This window comes from Microcaecilia unicolor, chromosome 7, assembly GCF_901765095.1.
Source record: "Microcaecilia unicolor chromosome 7, aMicUni1.1, whole genome shotgun sequence".
In the NCBI taxonomy this organism is placed as follows: Eukaryota; Metazoa; Chordata; class Amphibia; order Gymnophiona; family Siphonopidae; genus Microcaecilia; species Microcaecilia unicolor.
Genome location: NC_044037.1, coordinates 100,049,877 through 100,062,919, shown reverse-complemented (window position 1 = coordinate 100,062,919; position 13,043 = coordinate 100,049,877). Strand labels below are relative to the sequence as shown.

General features: G+C 43.6%; 1 protein-coding gene across 4 annotated transcripts in view; it reads right to left on the bottom strand.

The window, feature by feature from the left end:
• The window catches only part of NFATC2IP (nuclear factor of activated T cells 2 interacting protein), an 84,582-nt gene that overhangs the window by 10,342 nt on the left and 61,197 nt on the right, over nucleotides 1-13,043 (bottom strand). For all 4 annotated transcript variants that reach the window (XR_003942775.1, XM_030209105.1, XM_030209103.1 and 1 more), the window contains exons 7-8: nucleotides 11,150-11,294; nucleotides 7,826-7,941 (exon numbers count right to left, since the gene is read on the bottom strand). Coding sequence is in view for 3 of the 4 variants with exons in the window: in XM_030209105.1 (XP_030064965.1) it covers nucleotides 7,826-7,941; nucleotides 11,150-11,294 (261 nt within the window). In the remaining variant the exon portion in view is untranslated. The remainder of the gene's footprint in view (nucleotides 1-7,825; nucleotides 7,942-11,149; nucleotides 11,295-13,043) is intronic.

Below are 13,043 nucleotides of genomic sequence, written 5' to 3'. Positions count from 1 at the left end.
GCAGGGAGGGGGCTTGGCGTAAGGGCTTGGGAAGGTTGTTCCAAGCATAGGGTGAGGCGAGGCAGAATGAGCGGAGCCTGGAGTTGGCAGTGGTGGAGAAGGGTAATGAGAGGAGGGATTTGTCCTGTGAACGGAGGTTTCGGGCGGGAACGTAAGGGGAGATGAGGGTAGAGAAGTAGTGAGGGGCAGCAGACTGAGTGCATTTGTAGGTAAGAAGGAGAAGCTTGAACTGAATGCGGTATCTGATTGGAAGCCAGTGAAGTGACCTGAGGAGAGGGGTGATATGAGTATATCGGTTCTGGCGGAATATAAGACGTGCAGCAGAGTTCTGAACAGATTGAAGGGGGGATAGGTGGCTAAGTGGGAGGCCGGTGAGGAGTAAGTTGCAGTAGTCAAAGCGAGAGGTAATGAGAGCGTGGACGAGAGTTCAGGTGATGTGTTCAGAGAGGAAAGGGTGAATTTTGCTGATGTTAAAGAGGTAGAAGTGACAGGTCTTGGCTATCTGCTGGATATGCGCAGAGAAGAAGAGGGAGGAGTCAAAGATGACTCCGAGGTTGCGGGCAGATGAGACGGGGAGGATGAGGGTGTTATCAACTGAGATAGAAAGTGGAGGAAGAGGAGAAGCGGGTTTTGGTGGAAAGACGATGAGCTCGGTCTTGGACATGTTCAGTTTCAGGTGGCGGTTGGACATCCAGGCAGCAATGTCGGATAAGCAGGCTGATACCATTGCCTGGGTCTCCACGGTGATGTCTGGTGTGGAGAGATACAGCTGGGTGTCATCAGCATAGAGATGATACTGGAAACCATGAGATGAGATCAGGGAGCCCAGGGAAGAGGTGTAGATTGGGAAGAGAAGGGGTCCAAGGACAGACCCCTGGGGAACACCAACAGATAGCGGGATGGGGTGGAGGAGGATCCATGAGAGTGGACTCTGAAGGTGCGGTGGGAGAGATAGGAGGAGAACCAGGAGAGGACAGAGCCCTGGAACCCAAATGAGGACAGTGTGGCAAGAAGTAAATCATGATTGACAGTGTCAAAAGCGGCGGATAGATCGAGGAGGATGAGGATGGAGTAGTGGCCTCTGGATTTGGCAAGGAACAAGTCATTACAGACTTTAGAGAGTGCTGTTTCTGTCGAGTGTAGAGGGCGAAAACCGGATTGAAGTGGATCGAGGATAGCATGAGAGGAGAGAAAATCAAGGCAGCAGCTGTGAACGGCACGCTCAAGTATTTTGGAGAGGAAGGGTAGGAGGGAGATGGGGCGGTAGTTGGAGGGACAGGTAGGGTCAAGTGATGGTTTTTTGAGGAGAGGTGTGACTACGGCGTGCTTGAAGGTGTCAGGGACAGTTGCAGTGGAGAGAGGTTGAGGATATGACAGATGGCGGGGGTGACAGTATGAGAGATGATGTTAAGTAGGTTGGTGGGGATGGGATCAGAAGAGCAGGTGGTGGATTTCGAGGAGGAAAGAAGGCGAGCGGTTTCCTCCTCGGTGATGTCGGGAAAGGAGGAGAAGGAGGCCTGGTTTGATTGGTTGAGGGAGAGGGTTGAAGGTTGAAGAGGAGGAGATTGCTTGGTAGTGAACTCAAGGTTGATCTTTTGCACCTTGTCGCGGACGTAATCGGCCAGTGATTGAGGAGAGAGCGAGGGGGGGTGGGAGCGGAGGGCACTTTGAGGAGGGAGTTAAGGGTGGCGAAGAAATGGCGGGGGTTGGAGCTTTCTTTGATGCATTGCCGTTCCTTACCAATTCGCTATGGAATTTGGTAGGGAACGGCTCTAACGACGACTTTAGTGCATCTGGCTCTGAGTCTGTCCTCTTTTACCTTTATCCTATGCCCCCTCATTCCAGAGTTTCCTTTCAATTAAAAGAATCGCCTCCTGTGCATTTATGCCACATAGGAATTTAAATGCCTTTATCATATCTCTCCTTGTCCGCCTTTGTTCCAAAATATACATATTGAGATCTTTAAGTCTATCCCCATACACTTGATGACGAAGACCACTGACCATTTTAGTAGCCGCCCTCTGGATCAAATCTATCCTGTTTATATCTTTTTGAAGGTGCGGTCTTCAGGACAGTATACAACATTCTAAATGAGGTCTCACCAGAGTCCTATACAGGGGCATCAGCTCCTCCTTTTTCCTACTGGCCATTCATCTCCCTATGGATCCTTCTAGTTTTGGGCGCTGTCTTTTCTACCTGTTTTGCCCACTCCTCTATTGTGCACAAAGTTCTTCATCCCCTAAAGTTACTGTTCACTCAGGTTTTTGCAGCCCAAATGCATGACCCTGAATATTTTAGCATTAAAGCTTAACTGCCAAATTCCAGACATTCCTTAAGCTTCACTAGGTCCTTCCTCATCCACACCATCAGGGGTGTCTAACCTATTGCAGATTTTTGTATCATCTGCAAAGAGGCAAACCTTGCCAGACAGCTCGTCAGAAATATTGCTTACAAAAATGTTAAAAAGAATCGGCCCAAGTCCCGAACCTTGTGGCACACAATTGGTAACATTCTTTTTCCTCAGAGTTTACCACTACTCTCTGTCACCTTTCACTCAACTAGTTCCTACTACTACTTATCATTTCTATAGTGCTACTAGACGTACGCAGCGCTGTACACTTGAACATGAAGAGAAAGTCCGTGCTCGACAAAGCTTACACTCTAATTAGGACAAACAGGACAAGCAAGAGATAAGGGAGTATTAAAGTGAGGATGATAAAATAAGGGTTCTGAACAAGTGAATAAGGGTTAGGAGTTAAAAGCAGCATCAAAAAGGTGGATTTTTAGCTTAGATTTGAAGATGGTCAGAGATGGAGCTTGACGTACCGGCTCAGGAAGTCTATTCCAGGCATATGGTGCAGCAAGATAAAAGGAACGGAGTTAGCAGTGGAGGAGAAGGGTGCAGATAAGAGACATTTACCCAGTGAATGGAGTTCCCGGGGAGGAATGTAGGGAGAGATGAGAGAGTAGAGAGGTACTGAGGAGCTGCAGAGTGAATGCACTTATAGGTCAATAAGAGGAGTTTGAACTGTATGCGGAAACGGATAGGAAGCCAGTGAAGTGACTTGAGAAGAGGGCTAATATAAGCATAACGACACTGGCGGAATATTAGTCATGCAGCAGAATTTTGAACAGATTGACGAGGAGAGAGATGGCTAAGTGGGAGACCTGTGAGAAGCAAGTTGCAATAGTCTAAGCGAGAGGTGATAAGAGTGTGGATGAGGATTCTGGTGGTGTGCTCAGAAAGGAAAGTGTGTATTTTGGTGATATTAGAGAGAAAGAAACGAGAGGTTTTAGCAGTCTGTTGAATATGTGCAGAGAAGGAGAGGGAGGAGTTGAAGTTGACCCCAAGGTTACGAGCTGATGAGACAGGAAGGATCAGAGTGTTAGCCACAGAAATAGAGAATGGGGGAGGAGGAGAGGTTGGTTTAGGGGGAAAGATAAGAAGCTCAGTCTTAGTCATGTTTAGTTTCAGATGGCACTGAGACATCCAGGCAGCAATGTCAGACAGGCAGGCTGATACTTTGCCTGGATTTCGGCTGAGATTTGTGATGTGGAGAGGTAGATCTGGGAGTCATTAGCGTAAAGATGATACTGAAAACCATGGGATGAGATCAGAGTACCAAGGGAAGAGGTATAGATGGAGAAAAGAAGAGGTCCCAGGACAGATCCCTGAGGTACACCAACTGACAGTGGGATAGAAGTAGAGGAGGATCCACTAGAGTATACACTAAAGGTACGCTGGGAGAGATAAGAAGAAAACCAGGAAAGAACGGAGCCCTAACCTAGTAAGTCACTTTGGGGCCCATACTGAGGGCACTCAGTTTATTTATTAGTCATCTATGTTGAACCGTGTCAAAGACTTTATTAAAATCTAAATACACCACATCTAGAGCTCTCCCTTGATCCAACTCTCTGGTCACCCAATCAAAGAAATTAATCAGATTTGTCCAGTGCATTTTATCTAGCAAAAAAGGTGCCGGTACTCAAATGCTAGGCCACCCTTCAGGGGTGGGGTGATCACTGAAGGACCCACCCCACAATAACCAGGGCCCCTGCAACCAGTCACAGAATCTATGACAAGGAAGAATTGGTGTATAGAGCCTGAGCTCTTCCATTAAAACTTGCAATCCATGGGTCAATTTTAGCAGACAATGAAAAAGGTGCCGGTACTCAGTACCCCCAAGTACCCTCTCAAAAAAAGCCCTGGATTTGTCTGACAAGACATGCCTCTAGTGAAACCATGTTGCCTCGGGTCCTGTAATCCACTGGACTCCAAAAGCATTACTATTTTCTGCTTTAAAGGTGTTTCCATTAATTTAAACTAATATGGGTTCCAAAAAACAAGGCAAGCGATCTGCAAAATCCAATATGGGAAAGAAAGCCAGCAGATCAATATAACTTCAGAAAGATTTTATTGAAGATACCGTATATAAACAAACTGCCTGACACAGGCCGTGTTTCGCCCACCAAGGGCTGCGTCAGGGGCTACAATAAACAAATAAATCAAATTTTAATAGATAAAACATGAAATATAAAACACCATACAACCATATTGTCACATATATCTATGAATAAACAAATAAATTATATATAAGGTATAAAACAATATACGTCCATAATAGAATATAAAACATAAATAGTTATTTAGTGTACCTAGAGAGTGTAAATAGTAATTCACCATCACATTTGGTAAATGAATGACATTATTTTATTTGATTTCGCTTTTTACATATGATCTTAGATGATTCCTTATGACATTACACTAAGAGGGTGTTGTTCATCTCCACATTTTGTCAGTCTGGGTAGTATAAAATGTAGTGGTGATCTGACACACTATTTTCAGCAATTCACTATTACATTTGGCAAATCAATGATACTATATTATTGTATTTGTTTTTTTCATTTTTTTCAATTTTTATTCTTTGGTCAATTGTTTCAGGGATCTGCTGTATGAGCTGGTTTTTTCGTCTATTATGCATTACAAGTGAGTAACCTCTTCATTGCATATGATAATTGGGTATTTTATTTTTATTATTTTTTTATTATTATATTTTTATTTCTCATCACTTTTGGTTTTTGTGTTTTCATTTATTATTTTTCTGGTACCACATATTTTTAATGTAATTGGTACAACATTTTTGTTTGATTGTACTCATTTATATATTCATTATTTCTTTTTTTTTATAGTTCCTTTCAGAAGGTTTCAAATTAGGTATATGTCCTCCCACTATTCCATTCTACAATTTTATTTGCTAGTTTGTTATATTGAATGAGATATATATATATATATATATATATATATATATATATATATATATATGTATTCTGTATTTTTCTAAATATATATTTTTACATATTTATATATATTCAAGTTGTAATGCTTATATCAGTGCCCATGCTTTGTTGTTTTTTATAAATATTTTTTTATATGTATACTAGTGGGAAAGGCCCGTTTCTGGTGGTGATGAAACGGGCCCTAGCCAGCACCGGACTCCCTTCCCCTCCCCTTACGCTTGTCTCCCTGGTGGTCTAGAGGTACCTGTTCAGTCGGGGCAGGAAAGAAAGAGCCCCCTCTTTCCTGCTCGTAGCAGTGCTGCTTGGTTCCTTGCTGCATCGTGTTGGAGTCTGGCTGTCGGCGTTTAAAAATGGCCGCCGTGAGTTCAAGTCTCGCGATGCAGCTTCAACTCTCGGCGGCCATTTTGATTCGCCGAGAGCCGGACTCAGACACGATGCAGCCGGGCAGCTAGCAGCACCGCTGCGGGCAGGATAGCGGGGTTTCCTTCGTTCCTGCCTGAGCGAACAGGTACCGCTAGACCACCAGGGATATTGGCGTAAGGGGATGGGAGGTGACAGGGGGGTGGGAAGGTGTTGAGGGGAAGAGTGTGTTACCGGGGGCGGGCCGGTACCTTCCAAGGTGCGGGGCGATGTGTTGAAAGGGGCCGGGGTGCTGGTCACGTCGGCGTTTGCAGCTGGGATTTGTTGGAAGGGGAAGAGTAGGGAAACACTGCTCTCCGTTCGTTGATTTGCTTTTTTTCGTGTCCCGCCCTTGACGTCATCACGTGTGACGTGAGGGCGGGGCCTGGCGACATGGTGAGTGTTGTGGCTTCACCACCATGAAGTTACGAACCTGTGTGTGAGTGCCTGCAGTGACGTCAGTGTCCTCAGAACGTTGAGGGTGCGTTTTATTATAGTAGATATTTATTTTTTATGTATATGTTGATATTTTTAACTAGTTAATTTAACTAATTGTCATATTACATATCACGTATAATACTTTTTTTATATACATATACAAATTTTTGATATTTTATAGCGTGTTTTGTGATGTGCTTATTTATTTATGTGCACCAAGTGCCTTTTCTGGTACACTCTCTATGTACATTAAATAACTATTTATTTATGTTTTATATTCTATTATGGACGTATATTGTTTTATACCTTATATATAATGTATTTGTTTATTCATAGACATATGTGACAATATGGTTGTATGGTGTTTTATATTTCATGTTTTATCTATTAAAATTTGATTTATTTGTTTATTGTAGCCCCTGACGCAGCCCTTGGTGGGCGAAACACTGCCTGTGTCGGGCAATTTGTTTATATACGGTATCTTCAATAAAATCTTTCTGATGTTATATTGATCTGCTGGCTTTCTTTCCCAACTAAGACGGGTTTACACGTTTAAAGTCCTGAGACCATATAGGATAAATGGGTCCCTTCTATGATGCAGTCCAGGCACTTTAATATCAGTTGATTGCCAAAATACGGGCAAAGGGAATGCGCTTATTGTGATGAGGTTAGTAACCAGGTCTCCAATAAGAAGCAGCAGCATCCGAAACTACAATACCCAGAACCCCTTGGGAGACAAAAGGAGAAAGGCAGGCCAGACAACCCAGAGTGGACCCTTAGCAAGGATAGGTGGGGAAGTAGCTCAGGAAAAGGTGGGCCCTTTACCCCATTCACATTAGAAGGAGCAGGAGGGAAGAAGCCCAATTTCCTTGGCTGCGAAAGGAGTATATAAGTCCACCCACCTGTGAGGAGAGCAGGGAGGATTTTCTGAAAGCTCTCAGAAACGCAGAGGCAGAGAAAGCCAGATCAGTGGAGAGCAAATCTATGGAATACGTGGAGGAGGAAAAAGACCTACCCCCAGAACAGACAACAATGGATTGGGAAAATATAAATCCAGAGAATTCCAGCATGTAAAGGCACAGTGGGAGGCCACAGAAGGATTTTTGCTGTGGAGTGGGGGGTGATCTGCCATTTGAATGCACAGATGACCTTTCCGAGTTAAACCGGCTGAACTGTTAATGAAAAAGTATAGTGTGGAGAACTGGTAACAAGGCCTCCAAGGGGCCCCCTTTTGGGGAGGGGGGAAGGAATCCTTAGGGGAAAACCTTATGAACTGAAAAAGAGAAAGTGCTCCTTGAGAGGATTGTTTGGGAACTGTGTTTTTCCTTTTCTTATACGTGCCGATAGTTGCTCAAGCCAATCTGAAACATTTCAGCAACTGGAATCTACCTAAGACCAGCCTATCTGTGAAAGCCAACTTCAGAAATTCCACATATTACCTACAGTCCTTCCTAATAAAATATCCATAGACCTTTTTTTAGACTCTCTTAACCTTTCCCTATTTCTTCTTACACTGTTCCTTCTATCCTATTTCATGTAATTGTATAACAACTGGTCTGGCTACAGCCTTATCAGTACATTGTAAGCCACTTTCAGTCTGCATACATATGGAAAAGAGTGGGGTATAAATGTGCATAAATAAATAAATAAAATCAGTTAAAACTGCCAGTACTCTCCAAAGCATTCTTACCCTGCGGATGGTAAGGGCAAGGTGTGATTGCTTCTCATTTCCCTGTACTCGCAAACTGATACTCTCTCCTGCTGATCCATTCTCCTGTTCATTGGACCCCGACAGCACCACACAATCTGGAAGGAGACGGAAAAGCAATACTGACTCAATTCACTTAGACCTACACTTATCACTAACTTTAATCCTCAGTCAGAGCTGAGACATATGCGGAAAGAAGATTTTGAGAGTAATTAGGTTGCGCCAAAAAGTATGCGTAGTGCAAGCTGGGGTATACTTGGGTGCAGAGTTTGGTTGAGCCGTGAATACACATGTTGTGTGTGCATACTTTTACACCTGCTCTCAAGCAGGCATAATATTTGCACCTTTAAACTAGGTTTGATTTCAGTGAATTTGTGCACGTAGTTTATAAAGACACATAAGCAGTTATGTGTCTTTATTTATAAAACAGATAAAAACTTGCCCAGGTTATAAAATTATCTTTATATGTGCAGAGACCTTTTGTTTTGCCAGTAAGACTTTCTTTATCTTGCAATCCTTGAAATGACAGGCAGATGACAGCCTAAATCTTTTCTGTTAGGGCTAGGCTGTAGATCAGCACCTATCAAACTTTCTGCAGCAGTGACCCCATTATCACAGTCATGGAAAACACATGACCCCCCTGGAGGTACAAGTCGATGACGTTTCTGTTTACAGCTCCTCCAGGTCGCAACCCCAAATTCAGGTTTTGAAACTCCATTTGGGGTCGTAACCCACAGTTTAGAAAGCTCTGCGGTAGATCTTGTTCTAATCATTACAACACTAACTCAAAATAAGACTCAGAAGCATATGGATAAGTTCCTTTCTTTTAGTCCCAACAGATCAGTCCAGAACTTGTGGGTATGCCCATCGATCAACAGATGGAGACAGAAAAAGTGGTTCCTAGAACACTCAGAATTTCAAATGACAAAGCAATGGAGCTGTATCTATGAGTGCATAAACAAGAAACATTGAATACTTTAGAAAGAAGGCAGTGAGAATATCAAGGTCCTTCAGAAATCAAAGCTATGGAAGCTGCCTGATAAAGAGGCAAGACATTGAATGATGGAACTGAAGTGATACAGAATTCATCACATAATGCAGTATGTGACGAAGGCTCCTGACAAGAAGCACTGGATAATGCTCCACTAGAACATGGATTTGATAAGACCCTTTCCATGTGAAAACACGAAATGTCATTGACCTCTCTCTTTAAAAACACCAAAACAAAGAAGCTTAGAAATCTGTCTCAAACTCTCATGGGAAGAATGTGCTCTTGGCATTCATTCAACAAGATACAACCACAAAAGAAAGTCTAGTGTGAAGACAGAAAAGGGTGGGCTTCTGGACTGATCTGTTGGGACTAAAGGAAAGAAAATGTATCAGGTAAGACATACTTTTCCTTTCCTAGAATCCCACAGATGGTCCAGAACTTGTGGGATATAGCAAAGCAGCTCCCAAATAGGAACCAAAGAAGCTCAGCCCAAAATAGAGAGATGGCTCAATCACTTGTAAAACAAATTACAGTGGAAAAGAAACAGCACAGATACCAAGATGGTGTAGCATTGTAGACAGACGCAAAACCACAGGAGAGCTGGAGAGGACAAAGGAAATCAGATGAGGGGCTGAGCCTCCCAGGCACAAGCAATCAATAATGGGAGATGGCAGACATACTGCAATTATAAAGTAAATCTAAGAGTGCCAGATAGAAGCAGTCAGTGAGAGTGAATCTGGAAGCAACTGAGACTGTGATGCTAATGTCCAGTGGCAACTGAGAAGTGAAGCAGAGCTTCTAGAGAAAGAGACTGAACCCCAGTCAAGAGCAGAGGAGGGAGAGATTCAGAAACCTATGTTTATTCCTCTTGGTGTGATATCCTTGCTATTGCAGAAATATCACTAGGCTCAGCTAGTATCCAGTTCTGAAACTGGTCCAGGAGCTGGCCTCAGAAAGACACTTCAACCCCCCAAAACCTCTCCTGGGTAAAAAGGAAGTGGTAAGAAAGTGACTTGACACCACCAAGTATTTCCCAGGCCATTTCCTTCTGCTGCAAGATGGCATGGAGAAGGTAAAGCAACTCCATCAATAACAAGATGAAGAAGTCAGACATGTAAGTAGGAACATAACCGATTCTGAGATAAGAACCTCTGCTTTTGAGAGGATATGGCAGAGACTAATTGCTTAGGCTAAAGCAGAGCTTAAAAAGCCAGATAAAGTAAAGTGTATTTAGTCAAGCTAAATACAGTTGATTTTGAAAGGCCAAGTACAGCGGAGTCTGTGAGCATGGTGGTAAGTGCTCCTCCCCCACATGGCCACGTGGTAAGAGTACTCTTACCACATGACCATTTTTTTTAGGGGGGCTTTTTACCTGCTGTGGTAAAAAGGGCCTTGGTGCACGGGAAAGACAACCCCTGCTGCTACTGCAGGGCCTTTTCCCCACAGCTTAAAAAAATGACCCCTAAGTGTTCTAAGGGCTGCATGATACTCTACAGGGGCAAATCACCAAGAACTACTTTCATTCTCTTTCTCCATCCACTAGTTGATGGGCGTAACCGAAATATTCTGGACTGATCTGTGGGACACTAAAGCATTCCCAGTATCCTCTGGGAGTTATAAATTTATAAAATTCTGTACTCTCATTGTACTGTTTTGTGCTCTAACTGTTTCTTTTGGACACAGTATGGGGCTCATTTTCAAAGCCTTCCAAAGTTCCATAGAAACCTATGGAACTTTGGAAGGCTAAGTGCTTTGAAATTATGCCTCCATAAGGACTAGCCCCAGGTTTGGTAGAAATGATTTCTGTATGGATCTGTTATTTTACCTGATGGTTGTTTACCAAATTAAATCTTACTTTTCTTGTTCACCATTTCCAACTGTTTGTTAAACTCTTCAGTTTATTAGCTCTATGTCTGTGACTGTTCAGCGGTCCCAAAATTGTTTTTTTTAGATTTGGTCTGTAGGTGAATTTCTCAGAACTGTGTGAGCCCTGGGTTTTGTGAAGGTCTCAATTTCCCTGGAAACCACTAAGGAATAGCTTGCAGGGTGGAGTTCTTGGCCATTTGATGAGCTGGTGATTACCAGTTTAAGGGCATCTGTGCAAGCATACGTGAACCTTGAGAAGTGCTTTGTGGGACCGTCCAAGTATCTGTGGGGTTAACCCTGAACGGGAACAGAAGTAATGCTAAAGGTACTAGATATATCCTACTAATAATGTTGACACAGAGATGCTCACAGTAGAGAGAAGAATAGTACAGGTATTTGAGCATCTAGGCTCAGAAGGGGAGAGGACTGTCATATTTAATGCATCTTACCAATAATGTCAGCCACAGTGAGTTTCAGGGCTTGAGGGCTCTTGCTGACAGGCAGTTCCTCATCTCGCAGCAGGAGGAGGATTTGGCCAGGATCTACTTGTAGCTTCAACGCCATTTCATCCACAAGCTTCTGCAAAGGGTCAGACTGCAGAAGCAGGGAAAGGACACAAAGTCAGCTGAAGTGTGTGAGAAAAAGGAATACGGTTGAGTGCAAGGAAAACAAATGTCACAGATACAGAAGGATCACTAAACATGACGATCCATTAGATTTCTAGGATTGCATCTTGGGAGATTATCAATACATAAACCCACCCATGTATAGGGAACAACCTGTCTAAAACACATGGTTATAAACAAAATTCCATGCTTCATGGTTACAATAATATTTATTTTACCACTGTAACACATTAAACTGAACAAAACCATCTTGTACAATCCAAGAACTGCTGAACTTCATAATTCTCTAATCGTTAGTCCAGGGGTTCTCAAGGCAGCCCTCAGAACACAACCAAGCCAGTCAGGTTTTTAGGATACCCACAATGAAAATGTATGAGATAGATTTGCATGTAGTGGAGGCAATGCATGCAAATTTCTCTCATACAAATTCATTGTGGGTATCTTGAAAACCAGACTGACTTGGTGTATTCCAAGGAATGGGTTGAGAACCCGTGCCTTAATCCATTTCCATTTTGGCTATAAAGACTCCATCACGAAACACAACTTTATCTTCCAGCCAATCCAGGTTCTACATTAAAGAGTATCAAGGCTCCAGGGGGTCCTCTTTCAGACTACAAGAAGCGTGCACACATCTAAACTCACATCTCTTCCTCAAATTGACAGTGTAATATTTACTAATTAATAGTGCTCAGCACAAGATATGCTACAAAGGCACGTTATAAAACCTCTCAGCTCTAACCCTCGTCGTCTCTTCGCCACCCTTAACTCCCTCCTCAAAGTGCCCTCCGCTCCCATCCCCCCATCACTGGCTGACTACTTCTGCGACAAGGTGCAAATGATCAACCTCGAATTCACCACCAAGCCCCCTCCTCCTCTTCACCCTTTAACCCACTCCCTCAACCGACCAACCCAGGCCTCCTTCTCCTCTTTTCCTGTTATCACCGAGGAGGAAACCGCCCACCTTCTTTCCTCCTTGAAATGCACCACCTGTTCTTCTGATCCCATCTCCACCAACTTACTTAACACCATCTCTCCTACTGTCATCCCCCCCAATCTGTCATATCCTTAACCTCTCTCTCTCCACTGCAACTGTCCCTGACACCTTCAAGCATGCTGTAGTCACACCACTCCTCAAAAAACCTTCACTAGACCCTACCCTACCCTCTAACTACGCCCCATTTCCCTCCTGCCCTTCCTCTCCAAGATACTGGAATGCACCGTCCACAGCCGTTGCCTTGATTTTCTCTCCTCTCATGCCATCCTCGACCCGCTTCAATCTGGCTTTCACCCTCTACACTCGACAGAAATGGCACTATCTAAAGTCTGTAATGTCCTGTTCCTTGCCAAATCCAAGGATCATTACGCCATCCTCATCCTCCTCAACCTATCCGCCGCTTTTGACACTGTCAATCACAACTTGCTTCTTGCCACACTGTCCTCATTTGGATTCCAGGGCTCTGTCCTCTCCTGGTTCTCCTCTTATCTCTCCAACCGTACCTTCAGAGTACACTCTCAAGGATCTTTCTCCACACCCATCCCGCTCTCTGTTGGAGTTCCTCAGGGTGTCCTTGGACCCCTTCTTTTTTCAATCTACACCTCTTCCCTGGGTTCGCTGATCGCATCTCATGGTTTTCAATATCATCTTTATGCTGACGACACCCAGCTTTATCTCTCCACTCCAGACATCACTTCGGAAACCCAGGCCAAAGTATCGGCC